The following is a 24,291-nucleotide window of genomic DNA, read 5'->3' as shown; positions in this document are numbered from 1 at the left end:
CTGACCCTGCCACAGACCAGCTTAAAGGGAGTCTCGGTTCTATCTTCTTTGGTCCAGACCAAGGAAGCTCGAGACTCATGCTTTCTTGGTCGAGCCTGAAGGCCGCCGCCATGCCACATTGCACCGCGGCCATCGCGTGTGACACCAATCCATATTTCCTAACAATAAAATTTGAATTTAGTCCATGTTCTGTCTCATGACCTTACTGCATCACCTCTAATAAAGCTAAAAGAGCGTGAGTGTGCAATGACATGAGACTAAATTAAAATAACTCTCGGTTTAGTTATTTATTCACTATTTTTTTATAGCTATCATCATTTGAATCATCTTGGCATTAATTTTAATATCAACAATCTTCCTTGTCTTTCCATCAGTTCAACTAGGAATGCATACTATAGTTATGACTAAAGAGTCATCTGAAATTGGGAAAGACAACAGCTCTACACTATTCATCCTTTACATTGCCTCACAATATTCAGTTTTTGTTTACTCTTTACGTAGTCTTTCTCTGCCAACATGACTTAGATGTTCACTTTCAATACCGTGTACTTTTCAAATATGATGGAGTTTCAAATGATATGAAAATTTGGTGAAGAAATGAGTTCATTTTTTTATTTGCACTATTTTTCATGTAACCTGTATGGAAATGTTAATTTGGTAGATGGCTGGGCCTCCTATTCGAGGCAAATAACCAATATAAACAATGTTCATGAAAAATCATTCATACCATAATGTACAATAAAGCACAAAGTAATAATATTACTATCCTCAATTCTGTGATGAATATCACAAGGGGCAGGGGCTTCACAGATGAAGCAAGTGTGTGCTCTCATGGAATGGGTCATACTATTTGATTTTTATTAATCATGATAAGCAATTCATGCTCTGTGACCTGCTCACACTACTAGATTCTTCTTTCTTCTTCTTTTTAACATTTTGTGGCTCATGTTACAAGCAATGCTATTTAGTCTCTTGTTATTCATGAACTGACTGTAATGTAATTATCAATTCAAAATAATTACTTAATCCTAACATTTCCAGTTACATAAAAGCACACATTCATGTCCCCTTACAACTTTACTCAATAAATCTTTATAACAGTCTCATCCCTCCAGATTTTGCTGGTGCACTCGTCTTCATGAAAGGTAAAAAGAAACTCATGTTGCCATAATATTAGAAGCAAATTATCATGATGGCAGTAAATATTGAAATCCTGAATGAAAATATCAATTGTAAGATTAAAAATTAAGTCCCAAAATGAAGTTCCACTTTTTTTTTTTTTAGTATGAATGGTACTAAAGAATTTCTGAGAACGAGAACAAGAAAGCATGTCTTCAATTTCAAACTAAAAAAAAAAATATATATATATATATATATATATATATATATATATATATATATATATATATATATATATATATATATATATATATATATATATATATATATATATATATATATATATATATATATATATATTTCTGTCTTATAAGCATACATTTTCCTTGTTCTTGTCATGGAATAGCTTTACACATGCCCTATTTCAGCATGCAGCATACAACAGGAGCGTTTCCTAGCAAGACAAATCTATATAACATGGTAGCTACTGTATTGTTAAAATGTTTACGAGAGTTTTCATGAAGGAAGGATACACATATGAGTGTTATGACATATAGATAGATATTTGTACTTATTAATCTTTTTTTTCCTATGCACCATCTAAGAAGTGGCAGAGTAAAACGCATATCACTACAACTAATAATCAGCTGCAAAACATAAATATAATTCATAACATACACAAACAAGGTCATGCATGGTTTACAGAAACTAGACATCAACCATAAGTTAATTATTTACCTACTATATCTGATATAAAAAAGACCAACAATAGGATGCCTAAATACCTAAATACACCCTCAGAACTTACAAATTATTCCATAACTAACCAGGCAATGCTGGATGCTGGAGACACAAGCATAGAATTTGGCACAAGAAGCTGCCCCATCTAGCTCTTAAAATCTTTTCGGTGCAGCACAAGTGTGATGGTCCTTCTGTAGTGCCAGGTGAGAGGGACATGAACACCTGTACCCCTTGCCAGTTGTTAAGGAGAGAAGACAAATGTGGCTGCATGGCTGGTTCTTACATGGGTTGGAAACCTGAAACACAAAATGATGGTAGACAAAAGAAACTTTCCACTGTAATAACAAATGTGAGAAACTTTCCTGTATTCCATCATGAAAATAAGTGTGTGTGTGTGTGTGTGTGTGTGTGTGTGTGTGTGTGTGTGTGTGTGTGTGTGTGTGTGTGTGTGTGTGTGTGTGTGTGTGTGTGTGTGTGTGTGTGTGTGTGTGTGTGTGTGTGTGTGTGTGTGAGTACTTATTATAAAACATTAGAAGTGCTGTACAAGTATTTTGTTTGCACTAAACTAAAACATTCTCTTCCTAGATGTTACTTTGTATGTGTGGAAAATAAGACATTGTGCCATTCTGATAATAAAAAAACTCCACTCGTACAAGAAAAATAGTCTCACCTCAAGAAGCTGGATGTGAACAACCTTGATGCCAAATGGTGATCCTGGCAGCACATCAGTGACAGGAGTCTTGACATTGCAGGCATTCGGGTTGCACTTGTACACCTGACAAAATTGAGAGAATGAGAGAATGACTACAGTTGACAGTTTATTATTCAGATTATTAAGTACTACAACACAAACAAAACAAAATAAAACAAAACAAAATAAAACAAAAATAAATAAATAACACAAATTTTGAAAAAGATTAAGCAAAATAAATGTAGAACTCACTGTGAGAGTGGACCAGTCAGTGAAGTAAAGGTTGTCTGCCCACAGGTCCATGGCATACACATGCTGAACCGTGCCACTGGAGAGGAGCTGCACAATAAGAAATACAGATTATACCAACTGTGTCACAAGTCCTTCACATCATCAGCTTACTTAATCTAATCTTAATAAAATGTGTTAATATCTCTATCATACATACCTAAAAATTCAGAGTGAAATACATAAAATCATTCCCCCCTCTTACAGTCTTCTTACATATATCTCAGTGGGCTTTTTTTTATTGGATTTTTGTTGCCCTTGACTGGCGTCCCTCCTACATAAAAAGAAAAAAAATTCCAATTCTATAATATAATATATGAAAAATACATATTTCATTTACCCACACATCACAATGCATGTGTGTATGTTCCACAGTTTACGCTAATATTCTCCCACTGCTGCACATTATTCCTGTGTTCCCTGTTGTTCTTAGGGTATAATAGTGACTGTGTGTAGTCTATAATGCCTAAGAAACTCAAAGTTGATTTATTAAGGTCTGAAGTGTGCTCTCAGCCATATACATAACTGGTAAGTGTTCATTCTGATATTGTTTATCATTATACAGGCTTTGTGTTAGTGATTTTGTATTAACTGAAACTAATATGAATCTTTAAGAGACATTATGCTAGGTTAAGTTGTTGCACAGTGCTGGGCCCTTCTTTCCCACATGTACAATTTTTTCAACTTAAAGTTTTTAGGAACAAAACTTCATCATAAGTAAGGAATGGCTGTAGTTACTATTCTATACCAGTATCAAATAACCATTATAAAAACTATATCTATGAACTATATTTTTTTATATTTGACCTGCACTTTTCACAGAACTTCATTCTAGTGATGGCTATAGCAGATACATTCACTGTACTCTGTTAAGCATAGTCTTCATCAGTGTTACATTCCCGTCCATTCACACCATTGCATATTTTTGAATTCTCACTAAATGAAAGTCTGCCTTTGTTTACATTACACTGTCCCCAGATACTTTCATTCTTTCAAATCTTCCATTCTGTCTCCTCCCATAACTACACCACACCTTCAGAATGCTGGCATACTCAACACATAAAGTATAATACAGTCATGCACATCTACCTACTTCCTCTTAAAAAACATTACCTTTCTTTTTCCAACATTCACCTTCAGTTTCTCATAAATAATTTCTGAGGTGACCTTACACTCTGCATAAGCACCAGTGTTATCTGTAAACATGCTGCTGCAGCTCATCCCAATTCATTAACTTTCAACCTTACAACAACATTTCATATTCATGAACAACTCAAAAGAGCAAACATTTTTGTAATCCATATGTATAAAGAAATAAATCCTTTTAAAATGTAACTCCAAAGAACCCATCACATACCCTCCTATCGGTGCCATCATACTTCATAGATTCCAGTGAGTCTGTTGATGCTTCCATCCAGTAGACTCGCTGGGATACTGAGTCAATGGCCAAAGCATTGGGCCACATGAGGTTAGAAGCCAAAACTGACCGTCTGAAGCCATCCAGATCACTGGACTCCACCACACCCGCTTTCCAGTCCGTCCAGAACATTTTTCTGTAAAAGAGAGAGTAAATCTTGACATACTATAAATCAAGCTGTGTGGTGAACTTGTACAACTATGGTGCAGGAGAATAGCAGTTAATTTATAATCATAACTATCATCATAAGTGTTGCACGGATAAGTAAGTTTAAACAAGTTGACTGTTAGCACCATCACCCTAAAATTTTCACTCTTTCCCTTATTGCTTTTCATTCCACAACAAGAATCAGGAGCAGACACAAGAAATACTGGACTGACAATTATATGCCAGTCAATAAAGACAGTTCAGTATTTTAACGCCTTAACATCCAATCTTTGTCACATTCACCAACCAGAAGTACGATTAGTATGCTGATAACCTTACATAGTCAGAATAATGAAATTTAATTGCTTTCCAGTGTAGTTTATTAAGCACTCTCCTCCGAATCGTGCTGGTTTTATTCCATATGTATAAGCATTAAAGGACATATCAAAATAAATCAATAAATAAATAACTTGGTGATACAATACAAGGTCACCATGATAAACAAGATGAGTCCTATCCACCACTAGCATGCAGCACTTCACCAACATTCTGCCTCACCTGTTTCTTAGATCAAGCTGCAGGGATCGAGGGGAAGATGTGGTGTTGGTGAGGACCGTTGTGCAAACGAAGTCCTTGAGTGAGCATGCAAGTAGCAACTGTCTCATGCCATCCATAATGTACATGTTTCTCCCCAGGTAGTCAATGGCAAGAGCCTCCACAACATTCTCATCTGCAGAGATATTGGAGGTAGCAAGCAGTTTGTCACATCAGTAATACAAAAACAAATACACATGAGTGCACTTCTTACAATATGATATAATAATCAAACAATAAGTGATAACACTCAACTGAAACAACTCAATTGGATATACAATGGAGCCTCGGATCACAAACTTAATCAGTTCCATGACTCAGTTCACAAATTGAAATGTTCACAAACCATAAGTTTTTTCCCATTGAAATTAATGTAAAAACAATTGTTCCATTCCAGCCTCAGAAACATTGCATTTTTCTTCTTTATTTTTAAATGTTTTCGGTGACAAGGAATATAGAATGAAATTATGGTTGGAGAGGAAAAGACACAAAGTCTGGCCTTGCACCAAGCACGTGTTGTCTGAAAGGAAATATTGGAACATAAGAGTCTGTGTGCAGCAGGGATTGTTGCACTGCTCAGGACAGCACATGCTTTCCTAATTCCACCTAGTGTCCCTTTTTTTGAGTGCAGTGTCTGTGATCCAGCGGGTCTTGACAACCTCACATCTCATGAGCATGTCTGTGGCAGGTGTGGTCTTTCTAGGGCATCCAGACACCAGGACATGAGGTAAAGTGTGACAGGATGGCAGAACATGTGCTGTCATGAGTAGCACAACACTTCCTGCCTTACATAGACTTGTATGCTCCAGCACTTTCTTCCAGCCAACGCATTTTTGATGCAAGGTGAATGTTGTCTTTCCCTCTCAAATCATCTTTCCAACCACCCTGAAAGGTTGGAGGTAGGAAGGAGTAGGGGGGACCCAGGTTTAATCCCCATCAAACAGCTGGGAAGGCATCTGACCTTGAAATAAGTGACAAGCTATACCCAATGCTGAAGAGATTTACCAGTGTGTGATAATCACACTGCTCATAGCAGGTTGGCCACAACACAGCTGAACGAGTGAGCACATGCTTGCCAGCTGAGACAGTTTGTGGGGTATTCGTGTGTTCACACACCAAAACACTGTTCGTGAACCGATGCAAAAATTGTTTGAAAAATCTGTTTATGAACTGATTTTTTTTTGTGAACAGGAATATTTGTGAAACAAGGTTCCACTGTAATTCATTTAGCATTAATTTTTGTAATTATATCTTATTCAAAGAGTTCATTTAAATGCTTACACTGCCCACCATCCACATAAATGTACATTGCGTAATTATTTCTGTACTCCCATCATTCTGATTTACCTGTATCAAAGACAAACTGGGGAGGATTTTTCTTGAGAAGGTCTCTCTTGTACACACCAGCCATCTCCACAATGCTCCAATACACCTCATCCTCCACAGGATCATATGCAACTTTAATGACCTGCAAGCAGTTAAAAATTTGAAGGCATTTCTATCATAATAGGAAATATAAAGTACTTTCACTTTTTTATCCATATAAGGGAAATAAACACTGATGAATAGTTTGGGAATGATACAAAAAAAAGTAGCTTAGAATATCACAAATGCTTACCTGATACTTTTCTATATCCCAAACCAAACTAATCAAAGTCTGAGTTAATGCTGACCTCAATAAAAAAAGAATAAGTAAGACTATAAATGTAAAATTTATTTAAAATTTACCCCAGAATGTGTTAACTTTCCCTCATAGACAGTAAGATTCCACGAGCCATTAAGGGAATATGCTTCTAGGGCATCCCTCCGCCCTACCAACACGAAGGGGCTTGGGAGGCCTCCTGCAAAGGATCCAGATGTATTAGTTAATGCATCTGTTGTGACAACAACAATACTGTCTACCATACTCCATATTTTTAAATACTTTCATATGGCATAAGACCTTATACAGTAATACAACCTATAACTGTATAATCAAATTAGTTTGCATACATTTCATAGGAAAGAGACATATCTAACACCTGTAAGCTATAAAGAGAATGCATGACAAGTGTACATGAAAAATTTAGCATGTTTAATAAGAGGACACTCACAAAAACTTATTCTCATGGAAGACAGATAAGCTTACAAACATTTATGCAAAGACAGAGCAAACAGGCATATGGCATTTTATATCTATAAAAAAAATAAATAAATAAAAAAAAGGCAATAGTCTATAGGTTGTGTGTAAGTGTGATCTCTAGGTGCATTAACCATTTCTGCAAGTTAACACACTGGCTTAAACATTAACTTTAAGAGCTTCAAGACTTGCATTAGACAAGACAGCACTGATGCTTAGACTGGTGCATTTCACAATATATGCTATGCTGAGCATTATCATCAACACTTTAAGCTAAACAAAATGTGATTTTCAACAGAATTACAATTGTGCTGTAACTCACCCACACAGGTAACGCCACGGTCATCAAGTGTAGTGTTGGTGGGACAGGTACACTGAGGACCGCGGGGCGTCCTAAAGCACCCATCACTACATGAGTTGGCAAAACACAGTTCCTCTGAAAACAATAGCATGTGCACTATAATACTTCACATCATCCAACTTAATATCTACTCATGAAACTGTACTATTGTATAAAATATAATTCTGTGTGTGTGTGTGTGTGTGTGTGTGTGTGTGTGTGTGTGTGTGTGTGTTTACCTAATTGCCTAGTTGTATAGTACAGAGTTTGAGCAGGGCTCATAGTATCTTGTCTCCATATCTATATTTATCCACCATTTCCTTAAATTTATGTACATTTGGTACTGTAACAACCTCTTCATTCAGACCATTCCAGATATCCACAGTTCTATGTGGAAAACTGTACTTCTTGATGTCTCTCAAACACTGGCTCTTCCTGATCTTCTTTGAGTGTCCTCTTGTCTGTCCAGCTTCATCTTCCAGTAGCACAAGATCCTGCTTGTCTATCTTCTCAATGCAATTAACTATTTTATACATCATTATTAGATCTCTTTCTCTTCTAACCTGCAAAGTTTGCAGCTCCATTTCCTTAAACCTCTCTTCATACATTAGATCTTTCAGCTCCAGTACCATCCTTGTAGCTGCCCTCTGAATTCTTTCCAACTTCTTTATATCTTTCTTCATATGCAGAGACCACATCACTGCTGTGTATTCCAGCTTAGGACGTAGCAAAGTGGCTATAATTTTAGCTAGTTGCAATATACAAGGTCAGAACAACACTCATATGGCCCTGTCTCCACATTTCTATTTAGTTTTTCCTTCATGTGATGTATACATTTCTCATTTCTATCACCTCTTCTAATCTATTCCAAATATTTACATTTCTGTGCAGGGAAGTTGTACTTTTTAAATCATTCAAGTATGTCCCCTTCACGTCCTTTTTTTCCTGTGTTGTCTTAAAAATCCAGCCTCTCTTTATCTCCTCAATAAAAGGTAGTTTCTTTTTCAACAATTCATTAACATATGTATCATAATTTTACTCTTTTTTCTTCAAGTATTGATATTTCCATTTCTTCTAGTTTCTCATCATATATTAGACTTTCCAGTTTTGGTACTATCCTGATTGCTATTCTCTGCACTGTTTCCAGCATCCTGATATTTTTCTTCTTTATTATTTCTAGAGGAGACACCTTTACAATTTCATAATATTTTAATTTGGTCTAATCCTTGTGGTGATTTTTTCCCATCATGTACCCAATAGATAAATACAGAAAACCTAGAAGTATATAAAATAGTATATAAATGTAAATACTCACCACATGCTCCCCCCTCATCACTACCATCAATACAGTCCTTGTGACCATCACACACATTCTTGGAAGAGAGACACTTGGAATCTGATCGGCAAGGAAACTGACCTCGGTCGAGATCACATCTTTTGACCTGTAACTGCAAGGAAAAACAAAAATCTTTAGTTTAAAAACAGGTTTTTTTACTAAATCAAATCAGCTGATGAAAATAGTGTTAATAAGAGAATTTGCACAAATAGTAATCACAAGATTATAACTAGAACTGCTTTAAGTGTATATAAAATATTTAATCTAGTGCATCTCTCTCCTTTTGGAAGGTTATATACATACTCCCAGGTGTTAGCTTTGCTTACCTAATGGTGGTTCTCCATACTGTGCAGTCTTTGACAACTTCTCTTCCTAGACACAACATCCTGAAGTAATTTTGTATGGCCTCATCCTATATCTTTTTTGAGGGGCATAGCTATCTCCTTATTGTTCTATTGCCAACATCTATTTTCACCCAATAATCCTTTAACTTTCCAGTTATATAAGCTCTGAGGCATGACTGCCTTACTTAGCACTCTATTTTCTCTACCATAGGCGTGTATAGATGTGAATATTTCATAAGAAACCTACCTTTGGGCAGCCAACCTCATCACCACCATCAAGACAGTCACGCTGGCCGTCACACCACCACTGATCTGGCAGACAGCGGCCTGTGTCCTGGCAGGTGAACTCCTTTTTCGAGCATGCTCTCTGAGGAAAATCATGCACACCTTCTTGTGAGATAATTATCCTTTGAATAGAAAAAATTACAATTATGCACTTGCAAAAAAATATCAGCTATGTACAGGATTAAGAAATAAAGGTACTTTCATTACACTAACTTGTTCTTGTGAGGAAGAGAAACATTGTTCTAGAAGCTAAGTATCAAAATATCTCTGAGAACTAATTTTGCAGGATCCCATGGTTGGTGAAATGGGATACAATTATATAACTGTGGTTGGGAATTTTGCCATTCGTAAACATGCAGTTGGAAAGGGAATAGTGTGTTTTCAATGCCAAATGTATTCTAATACTTGCCTTAATCACATGATATCAGCACTCACCACATGGACTGAGAATTGTCATAAACAATTTTCTTATACAAAACTGCCTCACTCTCTCCCATATTATGAAGAAGAGAGGACAAAAGTCCATACCTTGGGGCAGCCTTCTTCATCACTGCCATCACTACAGTCTCTCTGGCCATCACATTTGAAGCTCAATGGGAAGCATTTACCCTCAGCTGCACAGGTCAGCTGGTCCTTCTTACAGATATTCTGGAAAAAGAAGATCTAATGAATTGAGCATACAACAATCCTCTGATCAGCACCGACATCAGTCATTAGATGTAAGGCCTTGGATCTTCCCTCACACATGCAAGATGGCATCAAGAAAGAGATGGACAAGAATATGACAAAAAATATATAAAGGAAAAAATTACATTAACATTGACACTTCAGTTACTACATTCTCTCTCTCTCTCTCTCTCTCTCTCTCTCTCTCTCTCTCTCTCTCTCTCTCTCTCTCTCTCTCTCTCTCTCTCTCTCTCTCTCTCTCTTATTTCTTAGGTCTTCATGATAAAGACACCTACCATACACTGACCTTAATACATCTCATCATTACTACATACTTCTGACATCTATTAGCTAAAAACTGCCTTCCACAGCAAGACTCCAAGTTGATTTCTCATAATTCACTCTGACAACTCTGTAATGTTGATCTAACATTCAGAATACTAGTAGTGCATCACTCCCTTAAACACCATATTATTTCAGCTCACTTTATGCAACACCTTTTTATCCTTTAGAAAGGTTATCTCCATGTTCCTGAGCTTTATTGACACTACCTTCATGTATCTGGATCTCCAGAAAAAAATTACATAATATATAAACATGCTCTACATATGCTTCAACTTATATCAGCATTTAATTAGTACCTGAACCTTACACATCACCTAGTTATAACTTTTATATCCCATAAAACGAAACTAAAATACCATTATTCTCCAATTGTACTTCTATGCACTGCACAGTGATACAAGTGTTTGCAAACGTAAGCACCATGTAATAAACATGCAAGGTCTCACCCCTGGGCAATGATGCTCATCACTTCCATCTGTACAGTCCAACTCTCCATCACACCACCAGCCTGAGGCAATGCACTGGCCTGAAACACATCGTGTTTCAAATGGTCCACAAGAAACCTGGAAGTGAATGTCAGAGTCAACTTACAAACTCAGCCAGTGATCTATCCACCAGAAAGAAAAATAAGAAAAAAAATGAAGCACACAAATTTTAATTCTAAACTTACCTGACTTCTTTTTAGGGGTTAGAATTTTTGGCTTCTTAGTTCTCAGAACTTTATATATATATATATATATATATATATATATATATATATATATATATATATATATATATATATATATATATATATATATATATATATATATATATATATATATATATATATATATATATATATATATATATATATATATATATATATATATATCATGCTACATTCTATCTTATAATACTGCAGCTCCTCTTATTTCACTTTATTTTATGCAGCTACAGTATTTACTATATTTAGTCTGCAAGAATGCAGTCAGTTTTATCCTACATTTTGCCACTAGCTGCCAACAACATGAATGTAAAATTTTCAACTTTAATTTTGGCTAGCTCTGCTATGTTATTTATTTATTTCCTATGTAAATACAGTAACTGCTCATTCATATATACAAGTAAAAGGAGAATTAAAGGAACTTACCAATTCAGAGACATTCTTGCTAGCATCTGGGGTAACACCTGGTATGTGGGGTAGAGTGGCAGTATCAATTATGTGGATGGGGCATCGAGCCTCATCACTAGAATCCTCACAATCTGGGACACCATTGCATACCTTGGAAGGAGGAACACACTCCCCATGCAAGATACATTTGAAGTCAGAGATCTCACATTCAGTCTGGGAAAACACAGATAATAAGGTATGATAACCTTTAGTACTGCATACAGAGGAGATGGAGAAAATATCAAACAGAAGCAAACAACACTTGTATGTATGTATGTATTTACATACATAAATTGAACACTACTTAATTTTATATTATGCCAATATTATTCCATACATATCATCCCTACCAAGGCAAATGGATGTAACTCTTTTTTGACATGGGTTACAACTACTATGATGTTCCTTGTAGCAAGTTTTATAGCGTGTCAAAAGGGCGTATCTGTAGGAGTAAAGGCTGCTGGGATACAGCTTGCCTTTTTGGCGATGTACCTACAAAAATAATGAATTGTCACAATACATACTGGTACAACTCAAGCTACATTCATTATTCAAGACAGTAATTTGGTTTCAGGCATGTCAACATACACCACTGATTACCAATATAGGTGCTGTTGTGCAGGATCTTTTGTAAAGAGACAAACAGGCACATCTGTGGCATAACTAAAGTATTCCCCATCATTAGAAAGCTCCTTCACAAGATGAACTGGTGTACCATGTATGATCCCCTCAAAACCCCTCTAAGCTCAAAAAAAAAAAATTATATGTCCTTAAAATTCCAACCTCTCATCTATTTCTGGGCTTTAATACAGTAGATTACCTTTAATATTAACTGAACTGCAGCATGATATATTTTGGTAAAAACTTTAATCACCTCTCCTGAAAAATCAAGAAATACTCGCATTTGTTTCAGTAGGGACAATACGTAACTCCTGCCTCTGCTCTATGATTCAGATGTTGGCTTACATGTATGTCCGAGCATCCATATTCATCACTCTTATCAAAGCAATCATAGTCTCCATCACAACGCCATCTGGAGTGAACGCACTTGTCACCCGAGACACACCTGAAGTAGCCTTCCTTGCAAACAGCCTGGAAGGAAGTAATAAATGTTAATGTGTTTCCTCAAGTTTATATTTCAAAACATTCTGTAAAGTTGGAATCATCAATAAAACAAAGATTAGCTTCTTTGAACCTACCTCCACACATCCAACTTCATCACTGGAATCAGGACAGTCATCATCTCTGTCACAATGCCATTCAGCAGGTATACAGAGGCCTCCAGTGGCACACAGGAATCTCCCTTCACACTCACTCTAAAATAATATTAGAATGTTGCTTACCTTCTTTGTATTAATGTTACAGTGAAGATAAGTTGCTTTGGAAAAGTATCTCTAATTTCATCATTCAGAGAAATTGCTTGGCTTTAGTTATCCAATTCATCTTTTATTTCTGGATAAGCATTTACATTTTACCTAATAATATATCTATTTTGGATTAAAAATGGTAGACAGTAGACTGACAAATATAACTTGAATATAAACAAAAATCTGTACTAACAGACTATTTTAGTTCACAGAACTAGTATAATCCTGTCAAGAATTCTTCTTCTTTGTTTTTTTCTTCCTTATCCAGGCTGCTCTGATGAGTCAGAACTAGGATAGTGCCTCCTGAAGGAACAGAGGGCTTTGGCTTTGGCATTTGGGAACCATTACTCTGTGTGGATACCCTTGTTAACCTCAGACCATGGCAAGGATTTCAACCTGCATGCATTACCACTGTATTAGAGCAGCCACAAGAATCAAAAATAAAGTTTGGGTTGAATTCCTCAAGGTAGAAAACATCTTACAAATACCTTATTTAGGAATCAACTTTTGCATTCTCTTTTCAAGTACTGCATCCTGAGACTGATTATTTACCAGGAAAGAGTGGTACAGTGAGATGATAATGTGCTAGACGGGAAGGTACAATGGATGCATACAGATTATTTCCTACAAAAATGTGCCAGAGTAATTTTTGATAGAATATACATACATATGTATATATATATATATATATATATATATATATATATATATATATATATATATATATATATATATATATATATATATATATATATATATATATATATATATGAGAGAGAGAGAGAGAGAGAGAGAGAGAGAGAGAGAGAGAGAGAGAGAGAGAGAGAGAGAGAGAGAGAGAGAGAGAGAGAAAGAGAGAAAGAGAGAGAGAGAGAGAGAGAGAGAGAGAGTCTGGAATGTCATGCAAAGGCGAAGTGTAAGGATAAGCGAATGTGAAGATTTTTCTCTCTTGGCTGCCCACCCCAAGCAGAATTTCAAGTAAATATGTGTCAAAAAAGATGAACAGACAAGTTCTTGGACAACTAATACAGGAACAATATGACAATAAAGTGTTTATCAAATTTAACAGTTTAATGTACCTACATGATGTGCAGTGTTCTTTACAAATGTGAAAAAATAATAAAAAAAACAGACTTACAGTTGAGTTTACAACAGTAACCTTCTGGTCATCTGGGACTTCATGTGCTTTTTTGGGAACAAATGGAAACCTCTTGCTGGGTATTCCTGGACAGACAGCTTCATCACTCAGGTCATGACAGTCTCCAGCCCCATCACAGACCTTCTCCTTGGGCACACACTCATTGTGAGAGGCACATTGAAACTCCTTACTTGTACATGAGGCCTGCAAACATATAAGAAGTGATTCTGAGTCATGCAAAATTTGGAAGAAGCATGAAATATAATAGAGGCTCTGTGTATATAGAAGTGGTTTTCTAATGGTCATGAGTGGTTGGTTCTTGTCTGTAGTGTGCTGTAGTTTTATTATTTCTCTTACATGTGTAATATGACAGGGTATAGGTGATGAGATGTAATGTCAAGAAAATGCTAAAAAAAAACTTCTAACACTGGGAAGAGAGAGAGAGAGAGAGAGAGAGAGAGAGAGAGAGAGAGAGAGAGAGAGAGAGAGAGAGAGAGAGAGAGAGAGAGAGAGAGAGAGAGAGAGAGAGAGAGAGAGAGAGAGAGAGAGAGAGAGAGATTTACTTTGAATAAAAAAAAGTAAAATGACATTTTAACAATTATGTAACATTGCCAGAGAGAACTCAGAACATAAAAAAAAAATCAAAAGAAAATCAGAACCAATACAAAAAGCAGTGATAATAAGGTCATATAAAACAATACATGCAGACAGGAGACAGACTTACAATTATCTCATGGCAGTCATCTTCATCACTACCATCGAAGCAATCCGGCGCACCATCACATCGCCAAAAGTTGTGGATGCACTTGTCCCCTGAGGAGCACTTGAAGTAAGCATCACTACACTCTGCCTGGAGAAAAACATGAATGAAAATCCCATACCACTCTTATTAAGTCTTCTTATGTATATATATACTATCTAAGAATAGCTGGATTTCTCTCTCTCTCTCTCTCTCTCTCTCTCTCTCTCTCTCTCTCTCTCTCTCTCTCTCTCTCTCTCTCTAAGATGTACATGATGTAAAGAAAATTACAGAAAAGTTCTTCCCTGCACTACTGTTCCTTCTTTCAAAACTTGAGGCTCAGTGACATTATAGGGATTGGATGTACTAGTGGAGTGATGCATGGACTTCTGTAGCATTCTGGCCTCTAGCAGGAGGAGGAAGAATACACTTACAAGTAGAAGTACTCATTCCTATGAGCTCATCGCTGTGAGTCATGAATACCTTTTAGCAAGAAATGGCATAAAGGAAGGCCTTTTGTTGTTATAACATGCAAGCCCATGTGAACTTGAAAATATTATTTACATATTTATTAAAAATTATCTATAGAAAAATTAATAATGAAACTGGAGTACACTAGATGCAAAACAACAATAACTACATGACCTATCTCCATATTATGTTATACTAACGCAAGTGGGTCACACAGTACATAAATACTGAGGTAGGTGTACTATACAGCAAGCTAAGGGCATCTTTTTATATTTGTCTTCAATTTATACTCAAACATTTCTGACGTTTGTGTGGATTCTAATGAAGCTGAAATTCTTCTATATACACAAACACATGTTAAGGACTTAAATCTTGAATCTTGTCACTTGAAATGTAAATTAGCCTCCCTCACCTTCACACAACCACGCTCATCAGTGGAATTTGGGCAGTCATCCTCCCCATCACACCGCCAACTCCGTGGAATACACTGATGTGTTGTTGATGAATTTGAGCAGTCAAACTGATTGATAGCACATCGATGCTGAAAATAAAACATAGATGATTCTATTATTATTAATGGTAGTTGCAGCAGTAGTAGTAGTAGTAGTAGTAGTAGTAGTAGTAGTAGTAGTAGTAGTAGTAGTAGTAGTAGTAGTAGTAGTAGTAGTAGTAGTAGTAGTAGTAGTAGTACAATAGTAGTAGTAGTAGTAGTAGTAGTAGTAGTAGTAGTAGTAGTAGTAGTAGTAGTAGTAGTAGTAGTAGTAGTAGTAGTAGTAGTAGTAGTAGTAGTAGTAGTAGTAGTAGTAGTAGAGAGGGAGGAATTTTCATACACACATCAGATATAAATATGACCTGATGAAATAATACATCATACACCTTAAACTAGTTACAAACTAAATGACTGTTCACTTACCAATGAATTGTTTAAAATACTAATTAGCAAAGAATATGATTATTTGCCAAATAATGAAGCATAATTGCATTTACATAAAATGCTAATATAAACTATGACATTGTATACCAAGACCTCCAATCTTAAAAAAAGTACATAATAATAATAAGGGTATCTGAATAGCATAGTTACAGAATAGTCACTCGCAAGACAAGACATCAACATACTGAGCCACATTCCAATTCATCGCTGCCATCTTCACAATCTATGTCTCCATCACATCGCCAGGACACAGAGATACACTGGTTGCCTACCATACATGACCACTGCCTGGAGCCACACAAAGCCTGGTTGAGAATGGTTTTCATGTTAATAATTATGCACTGTATAAACAAAATTTTGATTATCTGATAAACAATATACACATTCAACAATATAACAAAGGCATAGAAATAATACCCGGGTTAATCCACAGAGCAACTCATCTGCTCCATCATCACAGTCTCTTATTCCATCACATTTCTGTTCCATTGGATGGCAAGTGCCATCACCACAAGGGAAATGAGTAGTTGTGTTGCACTGCACCAAAGAAATGTTCTGGGATATTACTGTGGAAGACAACACTGGTATAAATGCACAGCCTGTATACATAGAGAGATTCAAATCTTATACATATGAAGCTTCCTTATCCAGAGATGAAAACTTGCATGTGTATGACATGATGGGACAGAAATTCAAACTATAATATTTAAAAAAAATCATGCAAGATAAAATAAGAAGGTCCTTGAGTTATGTCAGCGTTCCGTTCTTAACCTGTGATGCAAACCTAATTTTGGCGTAAGTTGAAACCAGCCTAAGTACACACTTATATTGATAGAGAGAGAGAGAGAGAGAGAGAGAGAGAGAGAGAGAGAGAGAGAGAGAGAGAGAGAGAGAGAGAGAGAGAGAGAGAGAGAGAGAGAGAGAGAGAGAGAGAGAGAGAGAGAGAGAGAGAGAGAGAGAGAACAATTCTTTATCTTTACTCCTATAGTTGGCTTGCACACCAGAAGGGGTGTTGCAAAAAATAAATAAATAAATAAAAAGCTTTTTGAAAGGATAAGATAAACAAACAGGAGAGCATATCAAAGTGACTAATGGACATCAATAGTTGCAGGTTAGGAAAGTCTAGACATTACTAACACAACCTCTTGCTACCAAGAAAGGATGATCAAACATGAAGTACCAATTGAAGAGTTGTCATTCTTGAGGTGGACAAGATATCCTTGGAGAGATCCAAGTGCTTCACTGACTTTGCCAATCTTGTTGTGGAGTGCTGAAATTATTTGACTTCGTTGTACTGCTGCATCTAAGGAGAGAGCCTTATTTAAGAATAAAAGGAAAGCTGACTGAGAGTTAATTAGCACAATTTACAAATATATATTTGATAATTTCCATTACTTCTGAGAATAATCTTGGTCATGCTACATAGGTTTCCTGCCATAATGAGCAGCAATGTTAATGAATATGGTACCATCTCATCAGGGCAGCCTGGTGTTGAGGTATTCATAGCTTGGCCACACCTACAAATAAACTCACACATACCAAGTGTTGAACTACCCTTGAATGAAAAAAAAAAAAAATCAATAATGACTAGCTTTCAGACATTAAATAGGTATGTATTCATATAAATGCATACTATATTAATTGCACAAGTATTACAGAGGATTGATAACAACAAGGTACTTCGCCTCTCAATAATCCATGGTGCTTTCTTTAATTTACTTATTAAATCTAGGAAAAGAGCCACTATACTATATAAATTATGCTGCAAAGATGGTTAAATTTTATGAAAACCACATATTTTCCACATCAACTCAAAAATATTTTCAATAATTGTGTGCGATGGGCCAGGGCAGGTCCAAGGATGCTTTACATTCCTTGGTCGGTTGGCTATCATAACTCCATTGCATAATTTTATTAACTACCATCTAACAACTTCTTAATGGCCAAATAATTAATGATATTTTCAAATACAAACACATCTAATCTAACAAGCCTTGGCCTACCTTATAAATATTCAAAGTTCGACAGTAAATTTTGTCAGCCTAGTTCAACTATCGAAATACTTTGCGTGACAAGACCTATATGATAATTTAGTTAAGAATTTAGTACCTGGAAGATGCTAGGATAATACTGAAATAACAGCCTATTCAACTGGGGTATTACTTATGTTGGATTTATATTATTATTATTATTATTTTTTTTTTTTTTACTTCATCTCGATGAGAAGACCACATTATGAAGAAACAACACAATAAATAAATGGTCATTGTCTCAAAATAAGTAAGTTAAGATTATTTCTAAAGTACCCGGGTGTTTTTTTGCTGAAATAGTGACACCACCAGCCAACCTACCTGGACTTCCCGGAGAGCTGATCACACTCTCATCTAAGTGAAGGTCATGCAGGGTCAGCTCAAGCGTGGCCAGCGTCTCCAAGTTCTCGTGGACGCTCTCCTCGAGGGTAGGTTCTGCGGGGTCGTTGGGATCTTCGTGTAATACTGTTGCCTCCAGCATCCATGTCTGCTCGCCCTGGCTGGCTGCCGCGGCAAGGACACACAGCAGCAGCAGCACACGGCACGGCAGCAGCAGCATGGCCTTCGAGCAGCGTGTTCCCGGCCCGTGCGGCGTGTAACTTAGATCACGTCTCCGAGCACCAGTTGGTCCTGAGGAGGGGAACACAGGATTCACAAATATCTTTAATTAAGCAAATTGAACCACAGGCATCAGAATGTGTAAAAGACATCTGTTTGTTTCCGCACCAGTTTGTCCTAAGGAAAAGAACACAAATTAAGGGCTCATGCTTCCTAAAATACTAATGGTTGACCACGGGCATGAGAACGCGCAAATGTTCATATAATATTCAAGACACGTTCACCCATAAAAGGCAAATACGTAGAATACGACATAAAGTCAACGAAATTGCCACTCTGCATATAGCAAAACGTAGTAGTAAACCTGTTTTTTTTTTGAGACATGAGCAAGGTGAAAGGTTGTCTCTGCAAAGGTTAAGCAGCGACACGTGTCCTTCATCCGCAATAAGCAAATCTAAACATTTTATATAACTGAAATCATTAAACTAAAAACAACAGCAACAAAAACAACAACAAACAACAACAACAATAACAATAAGAATCGAGAGGCATTAATGTAGTCCACAGATGCTTATAACCACCTGACCATGCTCGCATCGGACTGTTGAAGGTCACGCAAATGAGAGAGAGAGAGAGAGAGAGAGAGAGAGAGAGAGAGAGAGAGCACTCTTTCCAGACTACACACACACACACACACACACACACACCTTTTCGGTTTGCATCTTTCGAACGTCTTGTTCCAAATAATTTATTATTATTATTATTATTATTATTATTATTATTATTATTATTATTATTATTATTATTAGCAGCAGCAGCAGGAGCAGCAGCACACACATACACACTACAATGATGATACGTAGAGGTATCTTTTTTTTTTAGTACTGGTGACGATGCTTGTTCACGAGAGTTGCTAGCCTTGAGCATCCCTCCCTGCCTCATGTCCTTTGTGCCCCTTCTCCTGTGTAGGCAAGCGTCTGTTAGTAAGGAAGAAGTTCCATGACAATGATGATGAGAATGAAAACAAATGAGGAAATGAAGGGAAAAAGAAAAAGAGAGAGACAGAAAAGGTGAGAAGAGAAGGCGCAGGAGAAAAAGAGAAGAGGATAAGGGTAAAATCTGGACCGGTTTGGGAGGGATAGGACTCCGAAGTATAAGCAGAGGCCGTTACCCGTTTCTCTCCCCTGATCTCCCGGCACCACACCCAAGCTTTCCCGGCTCTCCATCTCTCCTTCCCACTCTTGCCTGGCGGGGCCGATGACCTGCGTCCTGGAGGAGGCTGAGGACAGCCCTATCCTTGCATCTCGCTTCAACAAAAACTCTTCATCCAGTAAATCAGTTTATGTTACTCTTATTACAAGCGAAACTCCATCCTCGTACTGTTCTTTTCCCAGTGGAAGTCTACTATTATTTATTTATTTATATATTTAGTTTTTTTTTTCTACATGCAAAATAAGATGGATGTTCCTATTACACTTATTTGGAAACAGTCCGTGTTTTTTAATATACTTGATTCTCATTAGAACCATTTTCAGAGGCCAGTGTATTGCTGCTAATAAATGCTTTTCTCCTATTCACGATACAGAACCTTAGTTGAAATACCACTAGAATCATGAAAACCCCTTGAAAACTTTAGTAACTTGTACTAGACCCTGTTAAAACTAGTGGAGATAAGAAATCGAAACATATGAGAATACAGTGACACCAACACGATGGTATATATATTTTTTTCTTGGATATAAGCAATTAATTTGTATGGCAAACTCCTGATAATTTTATTCTTAAGGAGTGAATGGATGTGAGTGCAACATCAATCAGAATTTATGCGTAAGGAATTCATAGAAGCACTATGTTCAGTTCTATTTTCCATGGCATAATCTCTCTCTCTCTCTCTCTCTCTCTCTCTCTCTCTCTCTCTCTCTCTCTCTCTCTCTCTCTCTCTCTCTGCCATTAATCCATACACAGCAGCATACGCTTAAAACTACTTGACCCACTGCATTCTTATTTAGCATGGAAAATAATACCTGTCTTTATACAGTTGTACATCGAAGATATATAAAATTCAGCACACCTATACGAACAAAGGTAAAAATCCAACGTAATTTTCCCACTCTTATTTCGGTCTCCCGGATACCATAAAAGAAGTTACGAAGTTTCACCTGGGGATTTACTTGAGAAAGGACAGAGCGGGCGAGACGAGAGACGGGTCGGCTGGTGGCGGAGTGAAGCAGTGGTGCGTCAGGAGAGAGGGGATGAGGGGGAGGGTGATGGACTGGAAGAGGTGTGACCGGGGAGTTTACACGCAGGGGTGTGGTCAAGGCTGTGCCAAGGGGAATGCCCAGTGCAATGCAGAGCTGCGTTTCTTCTGTTTACGTCTCAACCAGGATACACACACACACACACACACACACACACACAAACACACCATTATTTTTTATGAGTTTCTAGTTTTATCTCATTTTATTGTAATTTTACTTGCTTTCATACTTTACTTATATTATAAAATTAGGCTTTGTACTATAATGCATATGTCCGTACTTCTGTATGTTCAATAAGAATAACTATCATAAAAATTAAATTGGTTATGATAATCACACACACACACACACACACACACACACACAAACGGCAGCGACCAAAAGACGATGATGCACCATGGACGACACATCTCGTAGTTAGCAACACCCACGGTCCACACGTCCAGATGCATCCAAAAGACGACACACCTAACTTACCATGCTCCCCCTTCAGGTCACTGATCCTCCCCGTTAAGACAGGCCAAGAGTTTGTGCTGGCTAAAAGTGCCTGTGGCGGAACTTCTTTGGCGACGATGGTAACCAGATGCTTGTATTGCTATTGAGTGGGGAAGGGCTGGGACTGAAAGGGTAGTGCCCTCGTCCCATCATACTTTAGCCACATAATATGTATATGTATGCACAGATCAATCCGAAGGTGTGACAAAACGAGATTACGTGTTTGACTGACGCACGTTCTGTTAATGCACACTGCAGCATACGTCAAAGTAATGAGGCTGAAGACTGCAGCTGCCGGCCAGGGTTAACAAACCTGGTCAGACCTGTAAGGACTACATTTAGAGAGTGCGGGGAGAAGAGACGGGGAAGAGGCGGAGCAGCAAAAACAAGTTGCCTTTAGAATGCAATAGTGCCCCCCTTCCCTGCTCCTCGTTCACTCCCTCTCCGTCACGCGGTCCCCTCGTGTAAGTCTTCGCAGGGTGATGCCCTCCGCCCCCTGAAGATGCACAGGAGCTACCTTGAACTTGTCTCAAGCCGGCACTGTGGCGGATATGATGCTACACACCACTACAAAAAGGTCTGCTCTTTAATGATACTCAGAATGGATGGTCATCAATATAATGAAGGTAGCAGCCAACCATTCAGCAAGACTGGCCAAGGAACATAACAGGGTGGCTTGTGATGCCAGTTTGTAAGAGAAGTGTATATTCATTTATGTACTAATTAAAACTGTTTTCTTATAACATATTCACACTCAAGCAGTCGAACGCTACAAAACCTGTGCAAATAACATTTATTCTAGAAATCTAATTTAATCTACAGTTTACTCCAGCCATTGCCTTATACTAAATTCAAGGCCATGCATACGAGTGAAAATGAATAAATATATAAATAGTCACCGAAGATGTCCTTACTATCACAAACTCCGATATTGTTCTGTGATACTCAAAGAACATTACAGGACTCCACCAAGATATACTGCGCCTAGACAAGAACACACCCATCCAGGAAGAATATCCAGCAAGGCGGCCGACCCTGAGCACACACACGCACACACACACACACACACACATACACACACACACACACGCGGCTCCCCACCCAGCAGCCCGGCATTAACCTAAGTGCTGCAGCCCCACCCAAATTCTCGGAGGACTTACCACATCCTTGGATAACAAAAACAAAAGGAAAGAAAACTTCTACTGGAGGTTCACGGTACCAAACTGGAAATCCAGGGAACAAATCAGCGAGGGAGTCTCCTACGAGGCATGCATCACCTTAGACGCAAAGCCGTGAAATAGAATAAGAAAATTATAGCCATTGGAAACATAATGATCTAACAATATTTATGCCACGAGACACCTTTTTCTCCTCACACTACAGGATCCGTTCTCAATCCTGTCTTTCCTTCGTACCCTACCCATAATTCTCAAGATTTTTTTTTCTTTTATGCTCTCTGCATTTTCTCTCTCTATTTTCTTTCTCACCTCCCAGTTCCTTTCATTCATATACTTTCATCAAGGGTGGCGGTTACATTAATTTGTGCTGGAATCTTCATATCTCATCTCGCTTGTATTCATTAGACGATCTCTTCTGCCATGGGATCCCAAAGATGATTAATTTTCCGCCTTGGATGTTATAACGTAATTAATTTTCATCCCGGATTCTGTGAACTCTTCCTCGCTATTTTCCTTTTGAGCCACCACAGCCTCACCTCAACCTGCTGCCAAATTAACGCATCCCAAAGCTATGCCTGCACACGCTTCTACGCAACATGAAACACGTCTTGACGGAATCACCTGAAGTTGACCTGAACGCAATATAAGATAATACGTGCATAATATATGAGGCAGCACCCTCGCCGCTGCCTGATTTCTGCTTCTTGTACGCCAGCTTCAAGTAATCAAGGAAACACAGATCTCGCCTACCTCGCTCCATCTAGTATCGGGAACCAGTTTCAATGACCTGACACAAGCAACGTCGCCACTTAAAAAAAAATAAATAAATATAATTAAATAAAAGATAAATAAATAAATAAAAAATAAACTCCACTGATCCCAAAAGAATTTTTCTTTTTTTTTTTATGATTAGCATATATCATTATGTTTCATTGTCATATCATCAATGAAAAGTTATCTTTCTCAAATACGTACTAGTGTATAGGCTCATATACTCAGGTATACATGCGTGCGCATAAGAGCGCGGGCCTGTGTGTGTGTGTGTGTGTGTGTGTGTGTGTGTGTGTGTGTGTGTGTGTTTTATAAAGTCACATCAACATCAGTAGCTCGAATTACAGTAGTAATGATAACTGAAGAAGTATTGATACAATACCAGTAATAAAGTTAAACGTAGTAGTAGTAGTAGTAGTAGTACTATCAATGGTGGTAAGCGGCAATGGTAATCGTGCCCCTCCGCACACAAACAGAGCGCTGACCTCGCGCAAGCGCGCACAAGCGCACGCACACACATACACACACATACACACACACACACACACACACACACACACACACACCAACGGTGTATTATTTACAAACACGAGCACGCGCGCGCAAGCAGGCAAGCAAATGAAGAAACAAACACAGCACTGAATTGGACAAGCTAAATTGCTTCATTGTGAAACATTTCATGACTGGGTGAAGATCACTTTAGTCATGATGCTTATCGAGTACAGGCATTGGAACAAGATTTAGTGGGGAAAATACCTGATGGTGAT

The 24,291-nt window shown here is 37.6% G+C and overlaps 1 protein-coding gene across 3 annotated transcripts in view; it reads right to left on the bottom strand.

Annotated features, from left to right (window-relative positions):
- Nucleotides 1-598: 598 nt before the first annotated feature.
- Nucleotides 599-24,291, bottom strand: part of LOC135108638 (low-density lipoprotein receptor-related protein 2-like) — a 24,471-nt gene continuing 778 nt past the window's right edge. For 2 of the 3 annotated variants that reach the window (XM_064019807.1, XM_064019800.1), the window contains exons 2-23: nt 18,586-18,894; nt 17,415-17,537; nt 16,652-16,800; nt 16,420-16,539; nt 15,713-15,841; nt 14,815-14,940; nt 14,091-14,294; nt 12,785-12,901; nt 12,552-12,677; nt 11,565-11,759; nt 10,879-10,995; nt 9,950-10,069; nt 9,384-9,503; nt 8,772-8,904; nt 7,439-7,552; nt 6,726-6,838; nt 6,345-6,465; nt 4,962-5,133; nt 4,197-4,392; nt 2,804-2,890; nt 2,531-2,635; nt 599-2,156 (exon numbers count right to left, since the gene is read on the bottom strand). In XM_064019807.1, the coding sequence (XP_063875877.1) occupies nt 2,013-2,156; nt 2,531-2,635; nt 2,804-2,890; nt 4,197-4,392; nt 4,962-5,133; nt 6,345-6,465; nt 6,726-6,838; nt 7,439-7,552; nt 8,772-8,904; nt 9,384-9,503; nt 9,950-10,069; nt 10,879-10,995; nt 11,565-11,759; nt 12,552-12,677; nt 12,785-12,901; nt 14,091-14,294; nt 14,815-14,940; nt 15,713-15,841; nt 16,420-16,539; nt 16,652-16,800; nt 17,415-17,537; nt 18,586-18,823 (3,069 nt within the window). In that variant the 5' untranslated portion in view covers nt 18,824-18,894 and the 3' untranslated portion in view covers nt 599-2,012. The remainder of the gene's footprint in view (nt 2,157-2,530; nt 2,636-2,803; nt 2,891-4,196; nt 4,393-4,961; nt 5,134-6,344; nt 6,466-6,725; nt 6,839-7,438; nt 7,553-8,771; nt 8,905-9,383; nt 9,504-9,949; nt 10,070-10,878; nt 10,996-11,564; nt 11,760-12,551; nt 12,678-12,784; nt 12,902-14,090; nt 14,295-14,814; nt 14,941-15,712; nt 15,842-16,419; nt 16,540-16,651; nt 16,801-17,414; nt 17,538-18,585; nt 18,895-24,291) is intronic. The other variant, XM_064019814.1, reaches the window with a different exon arrangement.

This window comes from Scylla paramamosain, chromosome 2, assembly GCF_035594125.1.
Source record: "Scylla paramamosain isolate STU-SP2022 chromosome 2, ASM3559412v1, whole genome shotgun sequence".
Lineage (NCBI taxonomy): Eukaryota > Metazoa > Arthropoda > Malacostraca > Decapoda > Portunidae > Scylla > Scylla paramamosain.
The sequence above is the reverse complement of the archived record's forward strand: the minus strand, read 5'-3'. Positions and strand labels throughout refer to the sequence as shown.